This window comes from Mesoplodon mirus (genome assembly GCF_964341445.2).
Source record: "Mesoplodon mirus genome assembly, chromosome: 2".
Taxonomy (NCBI): domain Eukaryota; kingdom Metazoa; phylum Chordata; class Mammalia; order Artiodactyla; family Ziphiidae; genus Mesoplodon; species Mesoplodon mirus.
Genome location: NC_138977.1, coordinates 226,826,230 through 226,846,044, shown reverse-complemented (window position 1 = coordinate 226,846,044; position 19,815 = coordinate 226,826,230). Strand labels below are relative to the sequence as shown.

Sequence of the window (19,815 nt, the reverse complement as noted above, 5' to 3'; positions counted from 1 at the left end):
TTGGGTGGGTGGGGGGCAAGGGCGGGGGAGGGTTTACCAAGGTGTGGCCTTCAACTTGGCGAGATGAAGCCCTGGAGTTTGTGACTTCCACGGTCAACCCCCATTGGCCGTGGGCTCAGGCACTTGCCGTGCTGTGTTGTACATGTTTCTGTGTGTGTCCGTGTCCCTCATGTACATACCTCCTCCATCCAAATGTGAAAGGCGGGGCTTCTATCCTGCCTCCCCAACACCAGGCAGGCACTCTGGAAATATGAATGAGTGGGTATAGGAAGAGAAAAATGAAAGTTACAAGATATACCTTTACACTGGGGAGACCTCGGGCCCAGGCACTAGGGCTGTGGGTCGTCTGCCGAGGACTGTCCTCTCCTTGGTGTCCTGACCACTTAAGGGAATAACTGTGTGATTTGGAGGACAGTTTGTGATGCCATTTTCCGGCTAACGATGAGACTTTGAGGAATGACGGGTAGCTTGCCTTTTTCACGTTCAGTATCTTTGTCTAAACTAGGACTGCTTTCATCTGAGAAGTCATCCCCCCCACTCAACCTTAGGGCCATCGGCCAGGGTGCCCCTCAATTCCAAACTGTAGCACCCCTCTGAGCTTTCATGTCATTTACATATTCTAAGCTTTCTGCAAATCTGCTCTCACCTGTGTTTTCTCTGACCACACCTGTTGACCTGACTTAGTCCCCATCAGGTCACCTTGGACAGGGAGCAACACAAACCCAAATGTTTCCCCCAAGAGAATGGCCATTTCTGACAGCTACAGAGCATGAGGCTCTTCTCCCCACCATTTCTGAGTCACTTAACATGTGAGCCCATGGCTCCTACATCTCGTTTTAAACCTGGACTTCCGTCTGTCTTCAGTTTCAGAGCCGTCCATCACACTGCTGTTCTGCTTTGTTCTGCTTTGTCCTCCTGTTCCTTTGTGTTCCCTAAATCAGAAATGAGCACACCTTCCCTCCAGTCACCTGTATGGAGTCCTCCCCATTCACCTGCCTTGCCAGGTGGAGGTAAGGATGGAAGATAAGAAAAGGTCGCTGTCCCCTAGAGTGTGAACTGTAACATTGGTGCCCCTGTCTGTCTACTCTTGTAACCCCTGTGTCTGGCATGGAGCCAGGTCCACATAATAATAAATGTTTGCTGAACGAATACATGAATCCAGGCGTGTCTGCTGAGTCAGTGGTATTTGCTTTTGCTATTTTGGCTGCTATAATACAGTTTTAGACAGTGTTGTCTGAAATCTTAAGGGAGGGTGAGTGACAGATGGAGGTAGGAGGGTTGAGGATGAAGCAGGGAGGGGCCAGAAAGAGGGGTGGGATTCTGGCGAGCAGAGGGGAGAGTATTTTAGGAAACGCAACCCTCTTTAGAAAAGGCACTCTATTTGAAGGTGTGAGTCACACGTGTCATTTAGGTAGGCATGATTCAAGAAATTGTAAAACAGGAATTTTCTATGATTAAGTTGTTCTGCCAACACTTCACATTTAGTAGTAATTATGAACCTTACATATAGAAAAATTTCAATTAGCTGTATGCCTGGGGAATGGGATAAAAATTAATTAAAAAGCTCTTAGGGTTCAATTCTAACCAAAAAGCTCACTGAAATATATCAGCATATTTTCTCACTTTTGTAAGTACAGTATTTCAAGAGCATAAGAGTAGTTTTATTTTATAGGGTTGTAGGTGCTGGATTAGAAAAGGTCATTCAAACAAGTGTTTAAAAAACACACGCCCACAGGACATATCCTTTAGCGTTCTTGAGGGTGAAGGGTCAGAAATAAATATTAACCACTAATATTTAGCCAGGCTAATTGTGTGTTTGAGAAAGGGGTGCAAGAAATAAATACCTACTCGCTGTGTGGTTTGGTACCTTCTCTGAGCCTCAGATTCCAAGTGAGTAACCATCCCTCTGATGGAAAGTTCTCAGTAAATGGAAGCTACTCTTTTTTTTTTTTAACATCTTTATTGGAGTATAAATTGCTTTACAATGTTGTGTTAGTTTCTGCCGTATAACAAAAAATATGGAACGCTTCACGAATTTGCGTGTCATCCTTGCGCAGAGGCCGTGCTAATCTCTGTATTGTTCCAGTTTTAGTATATGTGCTGCCGAAGCGAGCACAATGGAAGCTATTTTTACTTTTTCATCTCCAAGCTTTTCTGTGATATGGCTGCCACAATCTCTCCTTGACCTTTTTGCTCCAGTTCTGTACCAGCCAACTCTTGTCTTTCTTAGTTAAACCCCTCCACCCACACTCACACATACATAGACCTGCACACATATACACATGCATATACATAAACATATACATGGATCCACACCCACTCCTACACACATATACACATGCATATACATAAACATATACATGGATCCACACCCACTCCTACACACATATACACATGCATATACATAAACATACATGGATCCACACCCCTTCCTACACACATATACATATGCATATACATAAACATGTACATGGATCCACACCCATTCCTACACACATATACACATGCATATACATAAACATATACATGGATCCACACCCACTCCTACACACATATACATATGCATATACATAAACATACATGGATCCATACCCACTCCTACACACATATACACATGCATATACATAAACATGTACATGGATCCACACCCCTTCCTACACACATATACACATGCATATACATAAACATGTACATGGATCCATACCCACTCCTACACACATATACACATGCATATACATAAACATGTACATGGATCCACACCCCTTCCTACACACATATACACATGCATATACATAAATATACATGGATCCACACCCCTTCCTACACACATATACACATGCATATACATAAACATACATGGATCCATACCCACTCCTACACACATATACACATGCATATACATAAACATACATGGATCCACACCCCTTCCTACACACATATACATATGCATATACATAAACATGTACATGGATCCACACCCCTTCCTACACACATATACACATGCATATACATAAACATGTACATGGATCCACACCCATTCCTACACACATATACACATGCATATACATAAACATATACATGGATCCACACCCACTCCTACACACATATACACATGCATATACATAAACATACATGGATCCATACCCACTCCTACACACATATACACATGCATATACATAAACATGTACATGGATCCACACCCCTTCCTACACACATATACACATGCATATACATAAACATACATGGATCCACACCCATTCCTACACACATATACACATGCATATACATAAACATACATGGATCCATACCCACTCCTACACACATATACATATGCATATACATAAACATACATGGATCCACACCCACTCCTACACACATATACACATGCATATACATAAACATGTACATGGATCCACACCCATTCCTACACACATATACACATGCATATACATAAACATACATGGATCCACACCCATTCCTACACACATACACATGCATATACATAAATATACATGGATCCACACCCCTTCCTACACACATATACACATGCATATACATAAACATACATGGATCCACACCCACTCCTATACACATATACACATGCATATACATAAACATATACATGGATCCACACCCATTCCTACACACATATACACCTGGGTACATATTCATGCATTTACACGCACGCACACATACTCATACATGCAGTTGCACACACACACACACACACACACACACACACACACACCCTGCTCTTTTCTCTGCCTGGGTCTTTCCTCACCTCCTGCTTCACAAGATGGTCCCCTTCAGCCCCGAGCTCAGCTCCAGTGAGACTCCCTCAGAGAAGCCTCGTGCACCCCCTCCCCATTTCCCAGGCTGGGTTTATCTCCCGTTTTGTATCCTGGGGTCTTGCTGTGCATCCTCGTGGCACACAGTGCAGTGAAAACTAGACGCCCCCCTCTAGGACAAAGCTTTGTCCATCCAGGAGGGCAGACCATGGATGGACAAGTCTCTATACCCTGGTGACCCAGTGCAGGAGGTGTCTGGGATGAAATGATCTTAAAACCCGTGGCATTCTTTATTAAAGGGAGGGATGGGAAAGAAACCCAAACCAAAGCAAGACAGTGAGTGGCAGACGGGCTGGGGTGGGCGTGGGCTCCTTGGCCTCCTGTCTGCATTTCCCCAGCTCTGACGTGGCCGGACAGTTGCGTCCCTCCTGGCCAGCAGGCCCACTTTGGTCCTGCAGGAACGGCCCTTGTGTTCGGGGAAGGGGACTCCCCACAACCCTGGCTCCGTCCTATTCATCTGGACGGAAGTGGGGAGTCCCAGGGATTTGGTCAGGGCCACAGAGTCAGCAAACGAAGATGCGTGTGGCCCCGAGGTTGGCCGTCCTAACGTGAGGAGATCCTGGGAGTGAACTTGCGGGCAAGTCGGGGTGGGAGCCCATGGTGGGTCAGTTTGTTCCCAGGAAGAAGTCTGTCAGGGGCAGAGAAAGGCTTTTGGGTGTCTGGGCATCAAGTTCATTACTACCTGGAGGGGCTGAGGCAGGAGGGAAGGGCCATCCTGAGTCCTAAACACAGTCAAGATGGAGGAATTCAGGCCTCAGCAGATGGGCGCGCTGGGTGGAGGTGTCCGGGTCGTCGTGGAAAGTACATTGTAAATGTTAACTCCAGGGTCAAGTCCAGCTACTGAACTAAAGACGACGTTAAGACACTGTGACTGGGATCTGCCCGTCTGCTGGGCTTTCTAGACGATTCCTCTAGAGGAGCTGGTGGGGTCATCTTCCCAGACACAGTTGCGATGCTCCAGCCACAGCCCAAGGGACCCTGATTCCAGTGCCGTGCAGACCCCCAGGCCTCGGGCCGTCTCCTGGTACAGGGCGCTGTGCTGACACATGGATGTCAGCAACATTGCTCTTCACAGAGGAACCAAAAGTGCCCAGGACTCGTTCACATGAAGCCCCTCGTGGCGTCTACACGATGATTCCACAGGCATGAATGTTTGGTGTGATGCGTTTATTGGGTGCCACCATGCAAGGGCCACAGAGGGCCCTGCTGCCAGGCGGAACCACCCACACACCCGGCAACCCTGTCGACAGGCTGGTAAGTCCCCAAGCTTCCTGGACAAGGGACGTTAGATAGCCATCGACGACAGTCTTTTATAAAGCGTCGAAGGGAAATATTTATAACATGAATAACAAAGGGTCAGTCTCCACGTTTTATGTCCATCAGAGTAGCTCTATGCCAGGAATGCCAAGCAGCCTTTAGACAGGATGAGGAAGCTGTGTATATGCTGACATGGCCCGATCCTAAGGCGGGACAAAGGGGCAATTTACACAACTGCCCGCAGGTAGTGCATTTTGTCGTTTCTAAGATACAAGGTTTTTACATATTAACCTCGAACATCAGGATGTATCTCAAAACTGACGGTGTCTTGGGCTTCCCTGGTGGCACAGAGGTTGAGAGTCTGCCTGCCGATGCAGGGGACACGGGTTTGTGCCCCGGTCCGGGAAGATCCCACATGCCGCGGAGCTGCTGGGCCCGTGAGCCACACCCACTGAGCCTGCGCGTCCGGAGCCTGTGCTCCGCAACGGGAGAGGCCACAGCAGTGAGAGGCCCGCGTACCGCAAAAAAAAAAAAAAAAAAAAAAAAAAAACTGACGGTGTCTTGCAAGAAATAATTGGCAGTGTGTTTGCTTTCTCAGCAAAACAAAGTGGGTTTGGCAATTTTGTCATCCTGGATTCGATGATATACCGGGAGTTCGGCTCTGTTGTTTTTATAAACAAACAATCAAGCAAGAGTCCGTGTGTTTATGTAACTGTACAGGTTTAAATCTGCAGATAGCTGTCTGGAAGGAGGTACCCCAAAGTTACCAATGGACTGAGGTGGAAAAGAGGAACCCAGTGAAAGGCCAAGTTCGTGCACACTCTTTCTGATTGCTTTGAACTTGTACAACAAACGCATCTCCCTGTGTTGCCAGGGTGGCACCGTCCTTTGAGACCAGGGGCTGGCATCGCTGGAGAAAACCTCCAACTTGGGCCGGGGGTAGTGGCGGGGCAAGGCTCCAGGGTCCAGTCCTTTGGGAGGGCGATTTGGGGAGGCCCTCGGGCATCACTGCAGAGTCGAGTCCCCAGGGAGGGGGGGGTCTTTGTGCTGCCCCTCCCGTCCTGTTCCCTCACTCGCACGTGCCGGGGTCTCCTCCCCTTTAGCTACCTGCACCCACATGCTTCATTCAGGGCTCCTTTCGGGGACATCCAACAACAGAAACCTTGGCTGTAGGGGTCAGAGCGGGGGCAGGGTGTTGGTCTGCCAAGGCCGTCCTAACAAAGTGCCACAAACCAGGTGGTTCAAACAACCCAATCTTATTGTCTTCAGTCCTGCAGAAATGAAGGCCAAGTCAAGTTTGCTTCCTTCCGAGGCTGTGAAGGAGAACCCACTCCCTGGTCTCCGGCAGCCTCCGGGCTTCCTAGTTTGCAGAAGCGTTGGCCTGCCTTCTCTTCACATGTTCTTCTCCCTGTGCATGTGTCTCTGGGTCCAAGTTCCCTCTTCTCATAAAGGTGCCCTCATACTGGAGTAGAATGGACCCACCCTAATGGCCCACCCGACTCCTAGGCCCTCATCCTAATTAATCACACCTGTAACAAATATAACAAGGCTTATAAAATGTATTAAATAAATACAACCAAGAATAAAGAGCATATGTTTAGATTTCCACATTAGGCCCGGAATATCTAAAAGAGGAAGCTGGGGTGTGAGCTGGGGAAGGGCGGTGAAGCTGAAAAAGAGAGCCGGGGTCACCAGAGACACAGGTGTGTAAAGGGAGGCCTAATAGGTGTTTAGGTTTTAGGAGGAGAAGCAACATGAGAAGGGCTCTCTGACCCCACCTGGCTGTGGACTTTGAGCACGTGGTCACCTTCCTCGTAGATTCTGGGAAACCACTGCTCAGAGCTCGGAGCCCTGTTTGGACTCGAGGAGGGACGTGGGCCCTCTGCAGGGCCATTTGTGACCAGTGCTCCACTCACCCTCAGGACTTCTGAAGACCGGCCCACTGGCCATCATGCCCACTCATGCCCGGGGGGCTGTTTCTATACCACGTCCGAGCTAAATTTTACAAGTCCTAAAATTGTCTGCATAAATCAATGCTTCCCTCCTAATGAATGTCTTGTCTAAAAGGATTTAAGGCAGAGGAACGAGATAAGGAGATTTCAGTGAAGAAAGAGACGCAGGCTGGAAGTCAAAGTAAAGATTTATCCTTGCATCAGAATGTTTTGGATCTTGCAATTTGCATATACAAAGAATTCAGCAGCATTCACTGGCATCATAATCAGAGCAAGATCAAATGATAAATGGAGTAAAAGAAAAAATGAGAGTTGAAACCGGAATACATACATATATTATAAAGATTGTACATAAATTAACACAAACACAACAGAAGTATCAGTAATCACACATTTAAAAAAATAACATGGGCATGACTCCAAATGCTGAAACAGAGGTGTCAGGCTCGTTTTAAAAAGTTTTTAAAAACACATAAAAATACCTTTTAAAACACTGGTATGCATTCTTCATTCGTAGAGCACATGGAGAGAAACAGTAAAGTGAGTCACACAGTGACTGATAAAGCAAGGAGATCAGAATGGTAGTCTTCTAATCGCTATTTGGCATTTGAATGTAGCCGCATGCAACGGAGAAAACTGGCAAAGAAAAATGACTTTACCAGCCTGGCGCTGTTTTGTTATGTACAATGGACTTTCTTTCACCAAAGGGGAGGAAGAGTCAACCTATCCCAGCGAGACAGAGAGGACAGGAGTCCCGGAGCGCCCACCACGGCTGTCTGAACCGGGACCCTGGCCGAGGCCAGGAGGCTGCAGCTGCTGGGAGGCAAGTACTGCCCCAAAGGCGGAGGGGGTCCTGCAACCCAGGGACAGTGGCTTCTGCTCTGTTCTCAGAACCATGAGGGCGGAAGCACAGCAGACAAGGGGGATGCACCAAGGGGGCGGAAGAACACACAAACGGGGCGCTTCCCGAGAAGGTCTACCTTAATCTCAAGACAAGAGATGCCAGTAAGACCATTGAAGGACCTGAAGGATTCTCATTAAAGGCTCCTCAATTAAGACCCCAATCCAGGCGCCTCGACTCTATGACCCCTATAGGTCGCCTTCACCACAAACACCGGCTCTGTTTCTAGGCTTTGGTGCTCAGTTTTCTCTCTTCCCCTTTAGTCAAGAAGGGCTTCGGGCTTGGGACTTTAACGATGAAAACAAACAGGGCCACCAGGTGCATCTTGCAAAGCTCCCTCCATTTTCTCTTCGACCCAAATGCATAATCATTGTACCCAGAAGGGTGAGGGACGCATTCAGCTGTGTGTGGAGCCCAGGGCTGCAGGCTGGTGGCCATGGCAGCGCTCACGAAGTTGTGCTTTTGTCCGTCCAGCTGGGCACCTCATCTGACCCTCGGGTGGGGCTCGGAGGAGTAGCAGAAGCTTGATTACCCGTGGGCTTGTTATTAGGATGTAACTTACCCTGGGTTACCTTTGTGCAATCAGTTACCAGTGGAAATATCAAATGAAGGCCTTCACATTCACATCTCTTTTAAAAAGCAAAAAGTGTACCCCAAAATGCACATGTTAAATGTTTTCAGATGTCTTTTTTTTAATATTGTGCTCATCTGCTAGGTACCTATCAGCCACAGACAGATCACTGCCATTAAATCAAACCTTTCTACATTCATCCCTTCTCTTTTTTTTGCCCCATAAGCCAGTCCTGTCTGGCAGTGAGATCATTATTATCCAGTGTCAGAGGTCTCGCTAGTAACCATTCAAAAATAAATTAGCCTTTAGATTAAGGATTTCTCTTTCTCTTTTATTAAATATCGATGAGTGGGACTTTAAAAAAACTGTATAAATCTAGATTTTAAGATTTCTTTTCTTACAAACAGTCTTAGCTTTTACAACAGATTTTTAAATACCAAAATGCTTCTCAGAAAGTTTAAAGCATAATTGTTTGTGGCTGCCCAACTGTTTCTACCAGGGGGGAGCTCCTTGCTTCCAGGCGTGTCAGATGCTCTATCTGACCTTTTGGAATGGAAGTGGTTTTTGTCATGCCCTGAGGCACAGCTCAAGACAAGCAGGGCAGAATGGCGGGGGGCCGGGGGGCGGGGGGGGGAGTGAGAAGTGCAGTGGGTGTGATTCTCAGACAGAGGGACAGTCAAGCAGCGCCCAGCGCCGTGGGACTGAAACTCTGATAACTGGTTTTGCCGGACCCAAGGCCCGTGCGAACTAGACCACTGGCCTTTACATCTTTTCTCATCTGGCCAAGATGGCACGACACAGCCTTGAATAAATGCATTTTTAAGTATTACTATATAGTCACTGACTACTCCAGTGTGTTTTAGACCTGGACTCAGGTTGTAAAGTCTTCTTTGATCTTTAAAATGTAAAGATAAACCATGTGGGTTAAGACTGAGGACTACAAAATTCCCTATTTACACTGTATCTTCACAAACAGTTTGCTTTCAAAAAACTGCCACTGCTCAGGGCTGTAAAATCAGTGTCAGGAAAATGTATTTTCCACCGATATCTGAGTCCTCGACTGTTTTCTAAAGAAGTTGTGGTTAGCACATTGCATAAATAAACACACTTGTCATATTAAGATTTTTAACATTTAGAGGTGCTGACTGTGTGAAATGAAATGATATGAATCTAATGAAAAATTAAAATATTTTTACTGATATTAGCAGAAATATATATTTTATGGAATATTATTTGACCTTAATACATTATTCCAGTTTTTAAAAGGGGTATTTAAGATTTAATAACTTTACAGCAGGTGGCCTTTAAAGCATAACAAAATATATACAAAGAAATTAGGAGGATATTAATGTCAACTATGAAATAAATTAACATGATTTTTACAAAATATACTGACCATTAAATTAAAAAATATTTTAAGGCAGGAATTTTCATTTGAAATTAGCATAATCAGAAAATATATCAATAAAATCTTGTACCACTTTGTAGCAGAATTCATACTGTTCCTGAAAAAGAAAAACAAGAACACATTAAAATAATCTGAAAAAATTTTTTGCCTAATTTAATTAGGAGAAACTTTAAAGAGAAGACATAAAAAAGTCTGACCAGTTATTGAAATGCTTTATATCCTACTGTGTATCAGCTTCTGTTATATAATTTAGTTTTTAGGCGCATGAACATTTCCAAATAAAGCTGTTTTTCTACATAGAAAATGTCAATGTTCAGTTTAACTTTAGCTTCGTGTATTTTGGACAGTCTGAGTGAGAGATCTTTAGTTTTCATATTTAAACTTAAAAACAACCACTTTTGAACTGAAAAAAAATGAGCATACTTAACATCAAACTTCATAGTGTAATGAAAATAATCTATAGAAGTTAAATAAGATAGAATATAGATTATTTTAAGCCTAAATTTACACTGTAAAAGGGCATTGCTTTATATCAATTTTACTGGAATTTAAAAGAAAAATGTGTTGCCTATGTATAAGGCTGTTAACTTATTGGAACACTTGGACATCATCTGACTCCTGACCTCCCACTGGCTCTTTGAGCTGGTGAGACTAGAGCCAGGTGGTGGGTTAACAGGGGACCAGAAAGCGGGTTGTGTGACACGGCCCATAACGGGCACTCAAAAGAGGAAATGAAAGAGATGGGGAAAATGGCCACGGCAGGGCTTTCTTAGTGAGCCTACTGTGCGTCTTGGAAAGCCACGCGTGCACAACGGTCAGCAGGCAGGTTCAAGTAACCACAGCTACCCTAAAAGGGTCTGGTTCCTTGCAGACCCTGGTCGTTTGCCGGCCCAGTGAACATGGGAGCTGGGGAAGCAGGGGGACCAAGGGCGGTTCCTCATCCCCCTCCCTCGTCTTTCCCAACACCTTGGGTTCAGCCTCTTCTCTAAATTCCCGTTGAACAAAAATTTACAGGCTTTTGGCTTGGAAGAGGCCTGGCTGGCCGTTCTGGAGTCTCAGTCCAGCCACCATGGGAAGGAGCTGGGCTTTCCAGGGGAAGAAAAGATGAGGCAGAAAACTGCTGCCCTGCGGTTGCAGGCAAGTTGTCAGGAGAGCCAAGAACGGACGGTAGGGGTCCTCCCTTCCAGCTACTGAGACTCCCACCCGATCACCCGGCCCCCCGGAAGGGAAAGGAAAGGAAAGTGCCTGAGTCGGGATCCAGTTAGCACAGAGAATGAGTGGGCCGGGCCGGGAGGGCAAGTGCTAAAATAAGAAGCCTTGGGGAAAACGACGGGTTGTAACAGCCTTTAAAACTGACCTTGGCTGTTGCAGAACTATCACCAAATTTGGTGAAGAGGCATCTCTTCTGAAAACCAGAAAGTGTGTGTTTTCACCACAAAATGAAAGAGAATGTAAGAAGGAACTGTGCATTGCATGGACTCCTTAAGTAAGGCCCCTGGGCAGTGTCTGGAGGCTGAGCGAGATCCAGCCAAGGAAAAGAGTCCAAACGAACAGTGGAAGATAGATTACAAGAATCAGGACTGTACGCGTCGGTGCTGTTTTTGAACTTGGTGCATATTTAAATGTAGGCTGGAATCTGGAGGAACAGGTCACTTTGACGTAACGGTTGCTATCATCTGTGCCTCTGCCCAAGGGGTCTTGTCATCTGAAGTCATGGGTGTGCCCCTCCTCCCGTGTCCTGCCCGGGGGACAGACCCCAGCCAGACGCAAGGGAAGAAGGTGTCTGTAGAGCTTTACTGTGAGCTGCCTGGAAGCTTTGGCTCTTTTTCTTGGAAACTTTACCTCCCTCCTTCCCCATGGACTTGAACTCCTTCAATGAAACAGACATGAAATTCAACATGAAACCATTCTCCATTTCTCTGGAAATGCTTTCTTACCAGGGTTTGCACCATATGTGGCCTCTGAAGTCGTAAACTCTTCACAGCTTGGAATACGTCTAAAAGCCCCTCAGCTTTGACCCGTTCCAGAATGTTGCTCAGTGCTATGAAAGTCCCTGTGCGCCCAGCTCCAGCACTGCAGAGAAAACGTGCTGGATGAGATACTCAAGCTCACCCACGGGCAGGAGAATCCCACAGCCTCCGCCAAGCCCTACATGTCAGTACTGGAATGATTGGAGCTTGGATTTTTTTTTTTTTTTTTTTTTGGTACGGGCCTCTCACTGCTGTGGCCTCTCCCATTGTGGAGCACAGGCTCTGGACGCGCAGGCTCAGTGGCCATGGCTCACGGGCCCAGCCGCTCCGTGGCATGTGGGATCTTCCCGGACCGGGGCAAGAACCTGTGTCCCCTGCATCGGCAGGTGGACTCTCAACCACTGTGCCACCAGGGAAGCCCCGGAACTTGGATTTTTAATAATCATTGATAGGTAGCTTAGCTTTGGACTAAGCGTCAGCAAACATAAAATTCCTAAAACACTTGCCTAATTACAACATGAGTTGAATCAGGACCGGTTACAAGTTTTTAAGCTGGTGGAACCATTTCCCTTCTTCCTTGCGTAGACCAGACCTAATGGAGGCGGGCTTGGCTGGCCTCTTCCAGGGAGCCCTCTGGGGATGCACGGCTGCCCTCTGGGCCCTGGAATCCCACCTGTGGGCTGACTCTACGGCTGCTCTCCCTGCGTCTGCCTTTCACACGTGGGATGACCTTGTGGGTCTCCTTCACCTTTGCATCCCTGGTGCCCAACACGCGTTAAGCTCAGTCTGGGTTTGCGGAGGTGGAACAAGAAGGAACTCAAAACAACATCTACAAAGGCACCAGGGACTGGAAACCAACCGAGGCATGTGCTCCCCCTGCTGGCCAGGCCGGAAGTGCGCCAGGCGGGTCCCAGACAAGGAAAGAGGCCCAAACCCTCCAAGCTGGGTGTTATTTAGCTACAAGGCGAAGTGAGTCGGTGCCAATGGCAGTTGCAAAAAAAAAGGGAGCCACACATGTAGACAAAGGAACAGAAGTGCAGCTTTGGAGGCAAATCAGCACCCCCAAGATTAAACTCCCCAAACGCAAGGAAGAGCTTTGCAAGGGTGGTCAAGGTCCCTGCCAGCAGGGGGGCCTGGCCCAGAAAAAAGGTGAGCTGGCACGTGTCTAGGTTCAGCCGGATTCACCCTCTACCCTCATAATGCTGTCTTTCAAAGTCTTTGCTGGGGGCGCCCAGCTGTGTCCAGGGGTTCCCCCCAGTGTGTCCCTCTGCCCTTGGGCCTAACTCGGGAGCCGGGCTGAGAGGGAGGGCGTGGAGCAGCGGGCCCTCCGTTATGGACCCCGGCCTGGACATCCATGAGAAGCTCAAGAAGAGCCTCCTGCTATGCTGGCTGGGCACACCAGCCAGAGTCAGATGGTCTTTCAAAACGAAGACGAGGGGGCTTCCCACATGCTGCGAAGCGGCTGGGCCTGTGAGCCATGGCTGCTGAGCCTGTGTGTCCAGAGCCTGTGCTCCACAATGGGAGAGGCCACAACAGTGAGAGGCCCACGTACCGGAAAAAAAAAAAAAAAAAGAAAGAAAAAAAAAAAACGAAGACGACTCAAGGTCAGGGTTTGTCTGAGCGGTGCTTGGCAATTTTTTTTTTTTTTGACAACTTAAAAAGCACAAAGAAATGTGTGTTTGAGGCATTTCATGACTCCTTCTGCCCAAAGGCTTCTGCGTGCTATGGTAAGATGACACCTATGCATCTGCGTTATGTGATGTGCTTAAGGTAGGATACCGTCCAGGCAAATGATGCTGCTGGGAGCAGCGAACTGAGCGTGGGGTCTGTGTCCGCCCCACCAGCAGGGCTGCCCGGGCCCCCAGGGGCCGCTCACCTGCAGTGCACAGTGATGGGGTGATCGCCCGTCTGCTGCTGCTGCTTCTGAACGGCCGCAATGAGGTCGATCATGCCTTTGCCCTCGGCGGGGATCCCGATCTCCGGCCAGCCGTGGAAGTGGAACTGTCGCACGACCCGGGTCTGCTCCTCCTGGCGGGCTGGGGGCTGCTGGGTGGGAAGGGTGCCTCAGTGCTGCCCCACCGCAGGCCCCCCTGCCCTCCCGGGGACTCGGGCCACGGTGTCTGGCGGCCAGCAGAGTTCCCATCTGGCTGGCCTCCCGGTCAGCGTGTTTGTAGGCCATGGTCACCCTAAAGCAGAGGCCAGCAGTGCCTCCTTCTGGGTGGGGATCAGGACACTCAGAGGATGCGCCCCCAAGTCCCCAGGGCCCACCAGACCCCTCTATGGGATCCTTGGCAGTTTTGTTTGAGCTAACAGGAATCATCCCTTTTTTAAAGAAGCCAGGACCCTACACGTCCCTTCAAGGCTGGAGATGAGCAGTTTCTGAGTCAAGTGGCCCTGGGTCGTTCTGTGCCCCATGTGGAGGAGAACAAGTCTTTGGGCAAAGCTGGGTTTCACTGTTCTGACCGCCTTGAGCTCAGAATCAAATCCCATAGGTGGGTCATCTTACCCACAGTTGACACACAGCGTCCCCATGCTTGCCACGGAGCAGTGCCCAAGACCCGGTGGGGAGGGGGGATGGCAGAGAGCCCCAGGGAGGCCTCTGTGGCTTCATCCATTCCTTCCTCCTGCTCTCGGCCACGGTCTTTGCTCCTGGGGAGCGGGTGGCGGCGGGACGCCTCTCTGAGTTGGCCACTTTGCCCCACCACCCCCGTGCTCCAGCAAGGAAGCAGGGGACCACGGAGGTCAAATCTTATGGGAGACTGGCCACTTGATAACACAGCTTCCTACTGTCCTCACGGACTGTGGATACTAATTGAACATGGGGCTCCGGAAAAGCCTGAAAGGGCAGGACATCCTGGCACAATGACAAGCAGAGACCCCCGAGTGATGCCCACGAGAGATTAAAGGGCTTTGGCAACAATACCTGATTGAAAGTGACCAGGAAGTCTCGTATACTGATGGCTTCAGAAAGGGTATCGCTCTTTATCTCGATCGTTATTTCTCCATGAGTCACTGAGCCCTCTGTCGGCCAATACTGGCAGCATTTATCCTTGGGGGATAACACAGAAAGAATTTGCTGCTAGCGGTTTTGAGGATCTGATGCAGAATCGCTCTCAAAGCATTTAACGTATTTCGCCTGACCAAGAAAACAACATATGAACACGAATATGAATGCTACCAGTGCCTGTTGACCAAGGGAACAGAGTCCAGAAACAGACGTGCGTGTATTTGCAACTTTGATACAGAACAGAAGTGACATGACACAGGGGAGAGACTAGTCAGTAAATGGAGCTGGGAAATCAGTTCTCCATATGGGAAAAGGGAACTGAATCCCTGACTCACACCCTACCTGGGCTGATATGAATGCCCCAGCCCCTCCTGGAGTTGGGCAGCGTAGAACTTGCCCTACCATATATGGTAGCCTTGAACCTTAATAAAAAACAAACCAAGACAGGGTCAGACTTAACGTCAAAAACAAAACTGTGAAAGCCTTAGAAGAAGAAAATACCTTTTCATTTTGGGGTACAGATTTAACAAACAAGAGCCCCAAAGAGCAAACCAACCATGATACAGCAGATTGCAACATCAGATTATAATAAAATTAACTCTGCATCATCCAAAAATATCAAGAGAATGAAAAGACAGACCATCAACTGGGATGAAATATTTGCAATACGTAAAACCAAGGGATCAGTACCAAGAATACGTAAAGAAATCCTATAAATCAATAAGAAAAGGGCAAACAACCCACTAAAAAAATGAGTGAAAGGCATGAACAGGCACTTTGCACAAGACAAAACATGTCCTCTATAAATATGCATAGTGGGCTTCCCTGGTGGCGCAGTGGTTGAGAGTCCGCCTGCCGATGCAGGGGACACGGGTTCGTGCCCCGGTCTGGGAAGATCCCACATGCCGCGGAGCAGCTGGGCCCGTGAGCCATGGCCGCTGAGCCTGTGCGTCCGGAGCCTGTGCTCCGCAACGGGAGAGGCCACAGCAGTGAGAGGCCCGCATACCGAAAAAAAAAAAAAAAAATATGCATAGTGACGCCTGACCTCACAGGGATCAGAGAGGTGCAAATCAAGGCCACAAAGAGATGAAATTTATACCTACTTAATTAACAAAAATGAGGACGTTAGACAACCCTAGGGATGTCGCTGAATGATATTCACCCACTGACCACTTTGGAAACCACAACCACTTTGGACAGCCATCAGGAAACGTCTTGCAAATTCAAACTTTCACACACACTCTCCAATGCAGCATTTTGTCTCTTTGGAACCTACTATTCCTTGTGCATCAGGAGACACGCACAAGAAAGTACCCACAGCATTGTTTGTAAAACAGCAGAACGGAATCAACTCAAATGCCCGTGACAGGAGAAGGGGCAAGTCAATGGATGCGGGATGTACAGTTTGTGTCGTGGAGTATAAGGAAATAATGATGAATGAGCCACAGTTATAGGCAGCAACATAGGAGGATATCAAATGCATAATTTTGAGTGGAAAAACCAACTCAACTTTTTTTTTTTTTTTTGTGGTACGCGGGCCTCTCTCTGTCGTGGCCTCTCCTGTTGCAGAGCACAGGCTCCGGACGCGCAGGCTCAGCAGCCATGGCTCAAGGGCCCAGCCGCTCCGCGGCACGTGGGATCCTCCCAGACCTGGGCACGAACCCAGGTCCCCTGCATCGGCAGGCGGACTCTCAACCACTGCGCCACCAGGGAAGCCCCAACTCAACTTTTGAACAACGTTCAAAAGCAGACAAAACTAAACAGTTGTTTCTTTAGGAATACACACACGTGATATAAAAAGATTTTTTAAAAAGCTAAGGACACATCTTCTAGGGTGGCTTTAATTGAAAAGATAATGATAAGTGTTGATGAGGATGGGGAGAAGATGGAACCTTGTGGATTGTTGGTGGGAATGCAAACGGGGCAGCTGCTTGGAAAGCAGTCTGGCAGTTCCTCCAGATGTTAAGTGATATGAGTTTGCAATATAGTCATGATATGGCCCAGCAATTCCACCCCTAGGTGTCTACCTAAGAGAAATTAAAAGTTAACATTCATGTAAAAACGTGTCCATGAATGTTCAAAACATTATTCATAATAGCCCGAGTGAAAACAATGCAAATATCCGTCAACTAATGAATGAATAAACGAAATGTGGTATATTTATACAATAAAAAGTAAAAAAGAGCGAGGAACTGATTCACGGATGAACCCTGACAACATTTACGCTAAGTGAAAGAGCTCAATCACAAGACATGTATGATTCCACTTATATGAAATATCCAGAAGAGGCAAATCCACAGAGTCAGAAAGTAGATTTGTTGTTGCAGGGCCTCGGGGGAGGAAGTGGGTATAAGTGATTTTTTTGTGGATATGGGGTTTCTTTTTGGGGTGATGAAAATGATCTGGAATTAGTGATGTTGCAGAACTCTGAATATACTAAAAACCACGGAATTCTACCCTTTAGAAAGATGAATTGTATGGTATGTGAATTATATCCTAACAAAACTGTTTCTAAAAAGCAAAGAAATCAAAAAACACAAATTCAGGATAGTGGTTACCTCTTGGGAGAGCATCTGGATAAATGTACATTATTGGCAAAAGTTTGGTTTTTCAGCTGGATGGTGGGTTTGTGACTGTTTATTATGTTATTAAATAAAAACAAGAAGGCCGGGGCTTCCCTGGTGGTGCAGTGGTTGAGAGTCCGCCTGCCGATGGAGGGGACACGGGTTCGTGCCCCGGTCCGGGAAGATCCCACATGCCGCGGAGTGGCTGGGCCCGTGAGCCATGGCCACTGAGCCTGCACGTCCGGAGCCTGTGCTCCGTGACGGGAGAGGCCACAACAGTGAGAAGCCTGCGTACCGCAAAAAAACAAAAAAAACAAGAAGGCCATGCATGGATCTTTGGGAAAAAAGAAACGTTTAACTCATTCAATTTTACCAGAACTATATTAATTAGGTACATATATCAATACCTAGGTCTTTCTGTTCCAAAAAAAAGTGAATAAATGTCTTTTTCTTCAACAGGTTGTGACCAAATTTGTATTTGTGGCAAACACAAGATGGCAGAATTTCAAGGCAGGTTAAATAAAATGTAGGCTAAAAATAAAGCCAGTGGGTAGGTACGACTAACTTGTGGTGGGCGTGGTGATGAAATCAACCCTTTTTCATTTCCAGCCTCTCTCCCTCCTCAGTAGCTGTGGCCTGGCCTCACAGACGACAGCAGGTGAGACATGCACAAGGGACAGGTAGTCACATCAGGTGGGCTGCACCTGGTGTGTGTTAACGGCCCCAGAGGTGGGCTGGGCGGTGGCCTGACCTGCTCTCTCTCCTGGACCTCGGTCAGCATCACGATCGTGTGGCACTTCCACTCCCAGACCATCCTCCAGAAGTCCTCCACCGTGTGCGCCAGGGGCCCCTGGGTGGCGATGAAGTAGTCCTTCTGCCGGTAGCCCTTCAAGTGGGAGCAGAGGTTAAAGTCCGACTTCCTTCCAACCCATTTCCACCGTGGGACGTGTGAGTGTAGGACAGCCCAGGGCTGGATGAGGGACAGTATTCTCCAGGCTTCCAGGGCCTGAGCCAAGCTCCAGCTGGCACACGCTCAGAAAACAGGTCAAGATGCCCAAGCTAGACAGCCCCCTTCAGCCCCAGGTCACCTCTGAATGGGTATAATGAACCCCTTGCTTGGGCTGGCTTTGATTCTAACATGTCTGTATGTGTCACAGCTAAGTTAGCATCGCAGTGGGGCAGTGAGCCTGGGCATGGAGTTGGAGGAAGTGGGTTCAAGTCCCAGGTCCTCCCCTCGGGCCCAAGTGACCCCTGGCACAGCATTCTCATCTGCAGACAAAAATCCTTGCACAGACTTGGCTGCTATGCCCTCTCCTGCCCATTAATCAGCTAACTCTGCTGTGCACTAAGCAGCCTAAGACTGGGCCTAAACACAATCATGCTGTCCACGCACAGCACATGCAAGAGAAAGCGTGTGCAAGCACTGATAGAGGGTGGTGTGCAACAGAGAGGTAAAAGGGAAGTCACTATGTATTAAAAGCAGAATGACGGGCTTCCCTGGTGGCACAGTGGTTAAGAATCCGCCTAATGCAGGGGACACAGGTTCAAGCCCTGGGCCGGGAAGATCCCACATGCCGCGGAGCAACGAAGCCCACGCGCCACAACTACTGAGCCTGCGCTCTAGAGCCCGGGAGCCACAACTACTGAAGCCTGCGCGCCTAGAGTCCATGCTCTGCAACAAGAGAAGCCACCTCAGTGAGAAGCCTGCGCATCGCAACCAAGAGTAGCCCCAGCTCACCGCAACTAGAGAAAGCCCGCGTGCAGCAATGAAGACCCAACACAGCCAAAAATAAATTAATTAATTAATTAAATAAATTTAAAAAAAGCAGAATGGAAATATAGCAAATTATTTAGCAGCGCACCTACATCCTCTATTCCCAAAGTTCCTTATTCCTTTTCTTTAAGCAAGTGTCTGCTAATGAAATGGTTTGGATTTCTGTGGGCGTGTCCATCCTTTCTGATTGTGAAAGCAAGTCGATCAAGAGTCTCTGTCATTACAGATGAAGAGAGCATGCGTCCTCGCCAGGCGCGCAAGCAGGGCGGGGCCGCCGCACTTACGTCTATGAAGGACGCGTTGATGTAATCCGTGTACTCCTGGCCCCTTTTCATGGAGAGGATGACGCGGTTGAAGTCATCTGCAAAGCAGCGCGTCCCCTGGGTCAGAACCAACCCCATCCTGCCTTGCAAACGTGAACACGCTGCTAGGAGCTTCCGAGACTTAAAACTTACGGATAAAATCACTAAAATAAGTCAACTCATCGGAAGGTTTACGTTCTAAAATAGATTAGTTCAAGTGGCCCAGGGAAGTTGTGTTTTATCGGGAAAGTTCTAAAGTAA

The 19,815-nt window shown here is 47.8% G+C and overlaps 1 protein-coding gene across 3 annotated transcripts in view; it reads right to left on the bottom strand.

Moving 5' to 3' along the window:
- Positions 1-7,307: 7,307 nt before the first annotated feature.
- The window catches only part of PTPRE (protein tyrosine phosphatase receptor type E), a 171,316-nt gene continuing 158,808 nt past the window's right edge, over positions 7,308-19,815 (bottom strand). For 2 of the 3 annotated variants that reach the window (XM_082611601.1, XM_082611603.1), the window contains 6 exons: positions 19,537-19,613; positions 18,230-18,364; positions 14,831-14,956; positions 13,784-13,953; positions 11,875-12,010; positions 7,308-10,034 (listed from right to left, as the gene is read on the bottom strand). In XM_082611601.1, coding sequence (XP_082467727.1) covers positions 9,960-10,034; positions 11,875-12,010; positions 13,784-13,953; positions 14,831-14,956; positions 18,230-18,364; positions 19,537-19,613 — 719 coding nt within the window. In that variant the 3' untranslated portion in view covers positions 7,308-9,959. The remainder of the gene's footprint in view (positions 10,035-11,874; positions 12,011-13,783; positions 13,954-14,830; positions 14,957-18,229; positions 18,365-19,536; positions 19,614-19,815) is intronic. The other variant, XM_082611602.1, reaches the window with a different exon arrangement.